The sequence below is a fragment of the Petromyzon marinus genome, chromosome 32 (genome assembly GCF_048934315.1).
Source record: "Petromyzon marinus isolate PM22_M1 ecotype Great Lakes invasive population chromosome 32, UKy_Petmar_22M1.pri1.0, whole genome shotgun sequence".
Classification (NCBI taxonomy): Eukaryota; Metazoa; Chordata; class Hyperoartia; order Petromyzontiformes; family Petromyzontidae; genus Petromyzon; species Petromyzon marinus.
Genome location: NC_133698.1, coordinates 7,613,120 through 7,625,659, shown reverse-complemented (window position 1 = coordinate 7,625,659; position 12,540 = coordinate 7,613,120). Strand labels below are relative to the sequence as shown.

General features: G+C 43.3%; 1 protein-coding gene across 8 annotated transcripts in view; it reads right to left on the bottom strand.

Annotated features, from left to right (window-relative positions):
- LOC116948130 (uncharacterized) overlaps window positions 1–12,472 on the bottom strand; it is a 17,925-nt gene extending 5,453 nt beyond the window's left edge. For 3 of the 8 annotated variants that reach the window (XM_032964523.2, XM_032964529.2, XM_032964528.2), the window contains exons 1-6: window positions 10,671–12,472; window positions 8,654–8,871; window positions 6,021–6,131; window positions 4,823–4,897; window positions 3,905–3,977; window positions 2,142–2,285 (exon numbers count right to left, since the gene is read on the bottom strand). In XM_032964523.2, coding sequence (XP_032820414.1) covers window positions 2,142–2,285; window positions 3,905–3,977; window positions 4,823–4,897; window positions 6,021–6,131; window positions 8,654–8,700 — 450 coding nt within the window. In that variant the 5' untranslated portion in view covers window positions 8,701–8,871; window positions 10,671–12,472. Of the gene's footprint in view, window positions 1–2,141; window positions 2,286–3,904; window positions 3,978–4,822; window positions 4,902–6,020; window positions 6,132–8,653; window positions 8,875–10,670 lie in introns of all 8 variants that reach the window. The other 5 variants (XM_032964524.2, XM_032964531.2, XM_032964527.2 and 2 more) reach the window with 5 other exon arrangements.
- Window positions 12,473–12,540: the final 68 nt, after the last annotated feature.

Below are 12,540 nucleotides of genomic sequence, written 5' to 3'. Positions count from 1 at the left end.
AAGTATCACAAGCGCTGCATTGTCCTGTACCTAGTATGATATACTGGGCATCTGTGACGAAGAGCTTTATAGCTCATCGGATTTACTCTAATATAAATAAGCATTCTGATTGTGACAGTATCAAGTAACTGAGCACAGTTGGGATCTCATTATAGTATACATGAATACAGAATCAGAACATGTATTTATACTGGAGCAATCCGATTAACTATGAAGCTCATTTTCACATGTCCAGTAGGGGCTGGTCATAACGTTACAATAAATGAGGCTAAAGATTTTCACATGACTGCATATTCGAATATCGAACAGTACAAAAATATGACATTTAAATTCGTTTCTAAAAAATATTCATACAAGACTGGTGAAAACTATTCACACTTATTAACTGTGCTTTAGAATGGTATCGAAGCAAAACAAGGTTACAGCGAAAGTCAAGTTGTTTACATTATTAGCTAGTAGCTACACAATGAAAAGAAAAAAAACGTGCATAATTGGAACCATCGACATACAATAATAACATAACGTTGAATGTGGCAATTGTACTTAACATCTGCAAATAGTTTTTAGATTTTCAAAACTGTTCCTTTTCAGGTTCAAGCTCATTGTAAAACAAGATCAGTTCAACACGACCAGAGACCTTGGCTAGAGCACAGCAACGGTAGGATGTTTGGATTAACATAAATCCTTTAGTGTACGATCATAAAGCCAAGACAGACCTCTTTTTTGTCCTTGGAACTGTGACGATTGTGTTGCACCTACAGGCATTTTTACTGACAAAGTCCACTAAACACGAACCTGTTTCTGCTCTTAAGCATAGATCCCACCTTATGTATTTGTGGTCCATACTCTATGAAAGTCTCTGACTCGTTATATTTAAGAGTGCCTCTCCTCGGAGCGTTTTAAACTGCACTCAATAGTCACCTATTTAAATCTTGCTTTTTCTTGGAGTGTTAATTCATGCTGGCTATGCGGATATTGTTTAATACTTGTTAGGTTATACTTTGATTGTATTATTTGTTCATAAACAGGTTCATCATTTAGAAAATTGTGCTTTATGGAAATAAATATTGATTGAACTTTAACTATTGTATTGCATTAAATTTATTTACTCCATATCCATTCGTTCATTTAAGTCTGTACAGTGCAGATCCATTCGGCATGGAGTTACCATGCACCTAACAATTTAAATTTGACCATTAAAATGGTTCCTATTATAATAATTTACAATGAGTAAAAAAAATCGTTTGTAAAAAGCTCGAAAAAATATCTGACATCTGTATTCAGTGGAATATATGGAGATAGCAGTATTCTCACATTTACCAGTGGCACCGGAATAGAATAACCATTGATACTCGGCTCCAGAGAATATTCCCACTCATTAATATCAATCAATTTAACCAACACGTGTGTTGTGCAATGCATGCAGCTCAATTCACATTGATTAAAAAAAAAATCTATTCAAATGAGACCCGAAGAAAGTGAACAGAAATTGACGACATGTGGAAATCTGGACTAATTAACGAAGCTTAAAATTACAAAGCGCTGCATTGCTGGTTTGAAGAGCAACGTGAGAGAAAGTGGTAAAATTTCACTGTGGCTTATCATTAGGGCCAATTGAGGCACACGGTTACAATGAGGTCGGGTGATTAGCACATTCGACACTCCTGCAGCCACAACACAGCATGGGCCACAGCATATATTAAGGGCAAGATGACCCTTTGGCTACTGAAGGAAATTAGATGGCAATTTCACAAAAAGTAATGCATAGCAATTGTAGGTATTACCCTAGTCAAGGCACTGTGCCACTATACACTGTATTATGATTACGTTATTTCAGCACACTAAAACATTTAACTTATGTTATTCAATGATAATTTACAACCTGGTAAAGCATAGGCTGACCATTCCAAGGCCTCTTGCACCACACACAGTTACTTCAGTTTTCATCCATGTGTCCACTGGGGAACCAGTATTATACAAAGGCACTCTGATAGATGCCTTACATTATTCACACTCCTATCTGATGTGAGAGCCAACGTAACAGTCGGCCAAATGTATTCTCTAGGACATTTAATCGATAATGTATGACAACTAGGCATTCGTAGTTATAGTCAGGCGGGATTACTCGATTAACTATTTACTTCTGCGAAGTCGCCCGCCACCACCTCAATGAGCGTGTCTGGGATAAGCTCATCGGTAAGGAAGCCGTTGATAAAATCTTCCACGAAGCTTTGCAACAAAGAGCGGTGCTCGCTGTCCAAAGTACGCAGCAGTGGGAGCGCGGACTGGAACATGCGGGTGAGACAGGGTGGGGCAGGTTATTGTATTCACTCTGTACACATGTCCAGCGTGTGTGTGTGCGGTATCTTCGACTGAGATGTGATTGCGACACGTATGTGCGAGTTATGCGAGATTACAAACTTGCGGTCAGGGTGTGTGTATAGATGTTGTCAACATTATGAATCGGCAGCCTCCATGTGGTATTTAAATTGCCACAGAGGGGCGCATTCCTCTTGCATGAGACCCCTGTGCGTAGATGTGATAGATGCCTACCGCACGACCATTAAATTAGGCTTTTAAGTGAGTGTGTGGGTGTGTGTGGGGAGCGGTAGTATAGTGGTGAGTGCATTGCACTACGAACCCTGTTTTAATTTCCCGGCCATGGCAAACATGAGTGGCGATTATCTGAACCCGTGATGGGCTTCCCCTAGATCGACTCAGCCTTAAGTTAGTACTCGGTGCGGTGTGTAAACATCAGCACTGGGAAAACAAAGGTGGACAGGCGTGGTACTGGCCACAACATCCACTCGTGCGCCGTCCCAGCCTTCATAGGGACTCGCGAACAGCACTTGCCAGAAGAGTCTGTATGGCTATATGGGGAAACATTTTTCGTTATCTCTCCATTGTGTATGCATTTATCACTATGAAAAAAGTTAATGTTTTTTTTTCTAATTTATTCTATTAACTTGTTCGGCTAAGGTAGCCCCAGGAATCATCAAAGATCTCAAACTCTATTCGTATATTCGTCTCACAGAAAATGACTGGCCACCAATGTACATCGGATTCGATTATGACAAGAAAGAAAAATGTTATGCACAAGGGGGCATCACTGCATGCAGGGGTGGTGGTATCTCTGGTGACTGGGAGGCAGAGCGCATTTGCCTGAGCGCGTTTGAGTGGAGGCGTCATATGGGAGGCTACAGGGCAAAGTGTTGCCTTGTCAGCATCCCCAGCGCTACAACTGGTCAAGAAAATACAAAGTGATTTTCAGATCAAATCTGCGATCACCTATTTACGGCCCCGTGCAAATGGGTGAAATTCCACATTTTGATGGCGGGGAGAGTTTCACCATATGACAACCACCGTTCAACCAAACCATGCGTTAATTGTGTTTTAACCGACCGTTTGTGTTGCTTTATATAGTTTCCAAATTTTGCAAAACCCTGTTTGATTTAGTGTGATGTTCCTTCTCTCTGTGTCCCCTGGTATATCTGTGTTAATTCCCCCTTTTTAAGGTCTGTATATATATCTGCGGTTATGTGTTTCCTCTGCCTGATGATGATTGCTTGTGTTGCGATCGAAACGTCGTATGCTATTACATAATTTTATTTTTATTATCTCTACGTGACTTTACCGAAAAAAACAAAGAGTAATTCCTGCAATCACGAAAGCGCCTAATCAAGTTCGAACCACCGTTGACCTCCCCACAAAACTGTACCTATTTTATCAAGCCCAGAAGGATTATGGGCTGAGTCAATCCACCCCCCCACCTCCCCATCCAGGATTTGAACTGTTAACCATCCGAGCCACTCACTCTACCACTGAGCCAGCTCGCTGGCAATACGAGCACCGAGCGACGTGATGTTTAACGCTCCAGAGTTCGTAACGCAGCGGTAATGTTTACGCGGGCAGGCAGTTTGGGCAGGCGCAGAGTCCGACGGTCATGTTGCTCCACGTCAGCTTTAAAAGCACCGTTCCTGAAACGCACCGATTTCATTACCGCGCATTAAAACAGCACGGGGTATACCAGGTTTGCTCCTGCACACAATTACAGGCTTTACATTTTCACCGGCCGCATTCAGGCAGAAGCTTAAATACATTCTCAAGTTTTCATTTGACGAAACACGGAATGCACTAGCTGGGGGCAGCCTCAATGTCAAAGAGAATGTAAATACATCTGCGCTGGTTAAATGCCCAGTAAGAATTTAATAAACAGCGTTGAATGGAAGGTTAAACGCCATTCACTGGAGGGTAACACTATCAGCAGTGCATGATCACTGTGCAACACCGATTTTTACATTTGATCATAATTTACACAATTCAAAAAAGCCTCGAAGCAATGGCTTGAACAATCCAATCCTGCCATCACGAGTTATATTATCTCTGGCTTACAGAAGAAAAAAAAAGATTGCATGTATATCTCACTATTATTTACACCAATAACACTGTGCAATTATGTCAGAGTAAATAGCGGCTACAAAGAAGACATCTCTTTAGCCACTAGACCATTGGCACAGAATGGCCAATGGTTTCAGGGCATAACATTTCCCCCCATTTTCGTAGACCTGAATCTGGGGGCTATGAAAGAAGCCTGTATGAAAGTAGCCCTGTATTCTGGGATATATTCGTAGTCCAGTTCCTGGAGCTCCGAATAAAAGCCCTGTACCCTGGGCTACATTCGTAGCCTGGTACCTGGGCCAGTCCAGTCCGGCGGGCTGGGTGCATTTGCAGCACCTGCACACGATGACAGCCTCGCTACTGCGTGAGCCCTTGCGGATCAGCGTTTCTCTACAGGCGAAGCCACGGGAAGTCCCCCACTGACCTGGGATGGTGCTCAAACAAAGGGGTCTTCCGATGATCACCCCTCGGAAGGTCCGTGCCCCGGGCGTCCTGAAAACTGCCTGGCAAATGAGACCACTTTCACGACGCTCGCGCTGATGAAATGTTTCACGAACGGTCTCTGCCTAAAGTGTACTCTTTTATCCTTTGCTCTACGTCAACCATGCCAAAGAACGCTTACAAAACAACTCCCCTAACGAATGAAGAAATGAAGCGTTCAACAATGTCTCAGTCATCGTTATATGTTGCACGCCTTGCTCTGTTTCCACAGATCTTGTACTTCAGCAAAACGTCGTCTTATCTATATATTTTGCGTGTATATCCAAGTATCCCATCTCAATTTTCTCCTCACCTATGTTTCTTTTGTGCGTCTCAAGTAGCTATGTGGTACAAATACAAGGGGTAATTTCTGCAATGTCGCAATTGTCTTTTGACATCTAAGAAACGGTTTGAAGATGCAATTAGCAGTGGACCGTGGCTAATATCGAGTTAAACATATGTTTACAAATGACCTCTGTGTGTTCATTTGACGAGTAATTAAATGCATTGGGCAAGCTGAGAAGCATGCCCAACCTTTGCGTTTATAGATTTGGAAGCTTCCTTCAGTTTCTTTGGAGAACCTGTGCTCTAAGCTGACTTGTGACACTTACGTCTTAACCTCAATCCAATAATGGCCGTTAAAAAGTTCTGTGTAGCTCAACACAGCCCTGGGGAGAATTGAATGACCCACCTGATAAAACTAATGTCTGCAGAGAATTATTATAATTTCACGATTACAGATTCATCAAATTACTCTGGCAGACGGCTCCACTGTTGATCCTATGAAGCGGGTTACACAAATATTTCACAATTCCTGTCACGACACTTCATCAGAGTGCTCTGGCTTGCCTACAAAGTATGAACCGTGAACCCAGAGAAAGCGGTATTACAGCGCGTGTGCTACGGCAGGTTGAACTTCAGAACTGTCAAGTGTGCACCGCTGACTCCAGAACGTTACTGAACGCAAGCCAATTTGAACGCGAGCCAAATCCTGCCGTGCAAGCAAAGCAGATGGAGCGTAACTAATGTGTGCACATTCATTTCGCTATTTGTTTCTGCTCCGTCCATTGAATTAAACGTTACTCGGAGGACTTGTGCCTTCACATGCCCGTGTATGCTAATAAGCAGGAGAGTGTGGTTACCATGGCAATGGAGGGGCGGAGCTCCCTTGAGGTCCCTTGAGGGAGTTGCTAGGCAACGGAGCATCCCATTCTGAGCGGGGGTAACCCAGCTGTTCTCTCAACTTTTGAAAGCTTGCATGGGGACAAAGAGAGATAACAGTCTTGTTGATTATAGCTGCTGTAAATATAACGCTGTATTATTATCATCATCATCATTATATTTACGAAGATAACTATGGCTTGATGATAATTCTCACTACCACTGCACAGATTTGCTTTCATTGTATATTCAATTTTGCTTAACAGCACTCCCCTATACTTTAACCTGCTTTCCACCAAACATTCACAAAGTTACACTGATCTTATTGATTGGGTAAATTTATGGGGAGATTGAAAATTAACGGGTGTTTGTAGATTGCAGCCGAAGAGCAGTGTGTGGACTACGTAACAGATATCTGAAATGAGGCATTTCCATATCGCATGCACACCACCAGCAGCAACAGCATTACTCTACTGGCAGAGAGCCACTGACCCACTTTGTTGTTGTACCTTCTTTAATAAACAAAAAATATAATTTAGATACAAATGCAAAATGTGCTGCATCTGTGCGGGTGTTATAATGCAACTCGTGCAAATGTCATTAACCTCGTTGAAATTGAACGAGGTGTGTAATTGTGCACCGCAAAACGGCTTCAGTGCGTTTGAGCAATGTTTGACAAACAAAATAATGTCAAAGTGATTTTTTTTCCTGCTCATATGAGCGTTGAGATGGTGTTCATCCGTTAACAGCCCTGAGCCAGTGAGGGGTGGTGGTGGGGGAAATATCAGATTCCTATGGCAGGGCAAGCCGAGGTTTGCATAGTACAACCACGGTTCACTTCCCCATAAACTGGTACTCGTTTTATAAATCCCAGAGGGCTGATGGGCTGAGTCAACCCCCGACTAGGAGCTGAACTTTCCGATCGCGAGCCGTTCGCTCTGCCACCTGACCGGTTATAACATTATTTACTTAATGCTAATGTTAAAATCCGAGTGTAATTGCTCACCCCGCACAGACCAGCTTCCTGTGAGATGTGCACCAGCAGCGTTGGCAATCATCACGTGCATGGCTACATGTATGAGATAAGTGGCTAATTTGTATGTATGTAACTATTTTGTTTTGCATCTTTGGCTGGAGCATTCCTCATACACACCGATCCACTAATTTCACTGTATGTGGTGTCCTTTTGAAGCCTCACGATGTGTAAGTTATGCAAACGAGGTCGAATTTACGAAATAAAAAAAATGTTACCTTTTAGCCAATTATTCCGCTTATCGGCGCTGGTGTGGCTTATATCATCAGCTACTTGATAATATTACAATTTAAAACCATACAACGGATAGGTATAACCCAGCGCTGTTAAATATCAATGGGATTCCCTGTCGTAGCACAACAACACTCCTTAAGAATGATAATTGTAATGCCCACGTGCATGTCGATTCATCCTAAGGAACTCCACTTAATTTCAGCATATAACTGCACTGTAGAGATATGATTTAGTAATAACCGGTGCATATAAAGGTAGGCCATCATTTGATGGTGTAAATCTTCACATCAAATGCAGTTGTCAACAATGTAGCATCATCCATCAACAATGGATCACGCGAGCTGCAGTAATTTTGGCAGCAGCTTTTGGCTGGCCATCGAACAAACACGGTCACCGCATCGCGCGCTTTCAGATGCTCGTCTGCGACCGTCTGGAACGCTCTTCCTTCAGATATTCGGAAGCCACTGGAGCTGTGCACCTTGAAATCTAGATTGAAAACTCATTTCCTCAGAATTGCTTGTTCGTGTTAAGTTTGTTGTCCTTCCCCCCTCGCCTCCGATTAGCGCGGTTGGATAGGTACGGTGCGAAAGAAATTCAACATGCAATGTAAGGCACGGGATTAGTACAGCACATGCCGACATACGTTTTTAGCAGTGGTTCGCAATCTGTGGTCAACAGGCCATGGGGTGGGTCCGCAAGGCTGTGGGAAGTGGTCCGCTGAACTGTTGCTGATATTTTTCATAAAACACCTAATTATTAGTAGTAGTAATTAAAGGTTTTTACCCTTTTAACTGGCACAAAAACTGACACCTTTATACAAGGCATCATGTTTGCAGTAACCACAACACAAGCAGTCAAAATGCAAACAAAAGAGACAACTCTGATAATAATATTGGCAGTCCTTGAATTTGATTGGTCCACACCCGAGACGGCTTTTCTTAGAGCCTAGTCTCCACTGGTGTTGGACCAGATGATGCCAAAAAGGCGTACAACTCAAAAACAGCGCACTATCAGAGTATTGAGGGCTCGGGGTGAGTATTTACATTATGAGACTTCCTTTGCCAGTAGCAAGATATAGTAAAAGGTTTTTACTCTTTTAACTGGCACAAAAACTGACACCTTTCACAGTGTGATCCGCCCATCCATAAATGTTGGGAGTCACTTCGCTATACAATTCCACCTGGCCATTGCTTCCCGCTGAGGAAGCAAAGTTCAGAAATCCAAGCGGCTTGGGTGCATCTACAATGTGAGTAGGGCATTAAGTTCACCGCGTGTGTGTGTGAGCTGTCTGTACATGCTTCAGGGTTTCATGGAGAGAAATAAAACCCTCCCAAAGCAGATATTTACCTTTCCTGTAGCACCAGCCACTCCCTTTCTGCTTTCCGGATTGCCATGGGGATACCACCCTCCAGGGGACAGCGATCAGGGGGTTCACTAGAAGATCGTCCTGGGTGGCTCTCTGGGATGCTCAAATGGGTTTCAGCATCCCGCTTGCGAGCATCAACGCGTAAACGCAACAGAGGGTGCACACCCGCACTGTCACTCCTCAATAAGCAGCCGCTGTACTGCTAGTGAAAACACGCACATGCAAAATACACAATTACTGTATCCACCGTTCAGCCTGACAGACAATAGGGGGGCAAGTGCTGTTAGCGAGCGCCTATTAAGGCCACCTTGAAAGGTGAGGAAATGGCGTGGCTAGTATCCACACAAGGTCACTTCCCCCAGTGCTGATATTCACACACAAAGCTCGGGTCCTATGAGAGTGAGCTGACCTCGGGGAGACTCGACACAGGCCCAGATTCACTTTCCACATCTATGAATCAATCTAAGCCAGTTGGCCATGAGAGTGATGTTTTTTTTGTGTGTGTGAAGCCCCCTCAAACGCATACAACAGGCGCCATTCGCCAAAAAGTGGTGGTAACATCACCACGGCACCTGTGCCAGGCTAGGTGCACTTCGAGGCCACTTGAACTGTCGATGGCTTGCTGTCAGGTCACGGGACGGATCCAGGTGCCATGGGTTGATTCATTAAGACTGGCAGATGCACCAGCTGTGAGCCCGACTTTGTAAACTTGCTGCATTTTAGCCGCCCGGCGCCCCACTCGTTGTGAGCGTAGCTCCTCTGTCAGTCTTTGGCAAATCCACTCAGCTCCACATCTCCTGGACCACCTCAGCCCATCTCTTCTCTAGCCTGTGCCGCGCCTCTATCAGGCCAAACAGAAGCTGTTTGACCACGCAGTGGCTGGACATGTAGGCTACATTACCCAGCCAATGCAGCCTTGCCTGCTGAAGGAGCTCACCGATGGCACTGTGTCCAGCTACTTCAAGGATTTGAGAGCTGCTCACAATCCAGTCTGGTTAAACCCAAGATGGATCGTAGACTGGCAAGCCTGAACCGGCGAAGATGTTCCATTAGAGCAGTGGTTCTTAACATTGACTGCAGCCTTGCACCCGTTTGGTTCTCAATCATAAAAAAATGTTTGTGAATAAATACATAGGGTTTGATTAAACAAAGTAGTCGTACTTACGTGCCCGTGCTCATCAATTTGTGTTTCGATGCTTTACCTTCTAAACAAAATCTGGCCATGTCTCGCACCACCAGAAAAGGCATCTCGCATACCCAGGGCTACGTGCACTCCAAATTAAGAACCACTGCATCAAAAGGGTCCACGTTTCGCACACATACACACACGCACACTATATACACACTCACTACACACGTACACAGTTACGTGACCTACTTTGCTCTAAACAAAATACTGCACACGTTAAAACAACTTCGAACATGTAATCAAATCATGTTACATATAAACCTCGGGTGAGGATGTAAATACAGATGATTTAAAGTAAAATCGTAAACGACATTGTACTGCACTTTGTATTTGAGTAAATACATCAGAGAACACAACAGTACACTATATTTTAATGCGGTGATGTTAAGGCAGTGATGTTTATGCACTGAATTTATACACTTTAAAACACTCGTACCATACATTTAGTGTCCCAATATGCAAGACAGAAAGTGATCCTCATCTGTATACTCAAAAACACAGTATATAGTGTCGTGAGTATACATGTAAACATTTAGAGCTTCATGCTAGCCTAAAATACGAATTAAAATTGCGCAATCATACTCAAGCTATTACAGAATTTAAATGTACACAATCAATTAAAAGTTTAACAATTAATATCTGCTACACAATGCACTGTATAAGACATGTAAATCACACTGAAAAACCATACACAGCTCCTTTAAAACAAATCGGGCTCTCTTCATGTCTCACACAGGCACAATGAAAAGATGAATTGTTCAACCAATAATAACTATAATACATATAACGCGATCACCAATCCAACTTACGTTGAACACAGGTCCAGGAACTGAGCCGAGTCCACGAAAGCATGTCAGTTTGAATAGTTAACAATTGTGAGACTCAAGGGGTGTGAAATGCGTTTTCTGTTTGCTCTTTGCACAAGGCATGGCTTGGGGGGAGTCTGTACATGTACCTATGGTAACAAGGATCACGTGGCAAGTGAACACTGCAGGCCACCGAAGCTCAATGGGAGTGCGCGCTTTGCACATTCATCACTTCTCTCTCACGTGCCCCCCCCCACGGCTCTTAAAATCACAAAGGGACTGCATTTGAAAAACTTTACGGCGGCTTTTCGGAGTTTGTTAATTACTTTGCTCGCCGTGAAAACTCGGCAGAATTGTAAAATGTGCACGACACAGGTGATAATTGTGGAGTTGGAAAATTAATGTAATCGTTGGGATATTTTAATAATTAAGCTTTTCTTGTTGCAAATAAATAATCATGTTGGCAATTTACGTTTTGGCCTATTTTTGGTGTAAATGTGCAGACGTTAACCAACAAGGAGGAAACATCGCGAAGACAATGTGTTTTTGCCATTTCACTAGTGAATCTGGATTTTTTTGTACAAATTTTAGAGGCACACTTGGAAGTTACGTGAAAAATCAGACATTTATTTCTAAACAATGTTTTACATAACTTTTAAAGATTAATCTAGATTTTAAAGATTGTCCTGGGGAATTGGTAAAAAAAATCTGACAGAGAAGTGCCACTTGTAAACATCAAAAGCCACTCACTCAGTGACCTAACATTTTCTTGGTGGGCACCCCATCCCCATAACACTGCTTGGCATCTGAGATCAGATCCAATCGGTGGAGGAAATTACATTTGGCAACTTAATTGAATGCCCTGAGAGAAAATGGGAGTGTCCTACAGGTACTGGGGATAGGCAATCCAAAGTATGACTGCAACTCCGCTGGACCATCACTTTCTTGGGAATGAGCAGCGATAATTACACTGGGGTTCAGCATACGGCAACAAGTTCCAATACCATTCCAGTCGTGGTTCATAATAACTCACGATGCACTTCTTTTCTCAAGCCCTGCAAAAAATTACGCAGCAGGTATAGGCGAGAAAAAGGGAGAATAGTGTCTGACGACAGCACAACGTTGGGAAGGCATTATAGGCACGGTAGTTCAATCCAGAACCCTCAATGCTGCTCGAAACACCACTTTAAGCCGGGTTAAAGCGGTGGTGTCAATTATATAATTGGAAACATGGGAGATGTCTGCAATGGGGAAGAAACACGGTGTCTCTTAACATCATATAAACAAAGATCCCCCGTATAGCATTAACACTGTTGGGGCAAGCGCTGTTAACGAGCACCTATGAAGGCCGGCACACGAGGGGGTGGGTGGCCAGCACAACGCTCGGCCGTCTTTGTCTCCCCAGCGGCAATGTTTATACACCGCACCAGGTAATTATTTGAGGCCGAGTCGACCTAGGGGAAGCCGAGGACTGGTTTAGATAATCGTCACTGGTATTGGTCGTAAGCTGGAATCGAACTCGGGGTGCCGGGTTCATAGCGTAGCACACTAACCACTACACTACCGCTTCCCACTAACATTATATACAACACGCACATTCTACGATTGAACAATACAATGTCTTTCCCACTGCTAAGAGTAGAAATACCGTGATGTTTATACACAAAGTTATTTGTATACTATTCTGCACTCTAGAACCAATGACTTCATTCTAGTGTTTTGACATGGAGCATGCAGCTATGCAACAAAGAGCAAGCAAAAACCGAACATGTTACTCGTCACGAGACCCAAGCCCTTTTAAATATATGCATGAATACGAAACACGTGCACTCTAGGAAACTTCATCAGATTAATTTCTGAAAATCACAAGCTG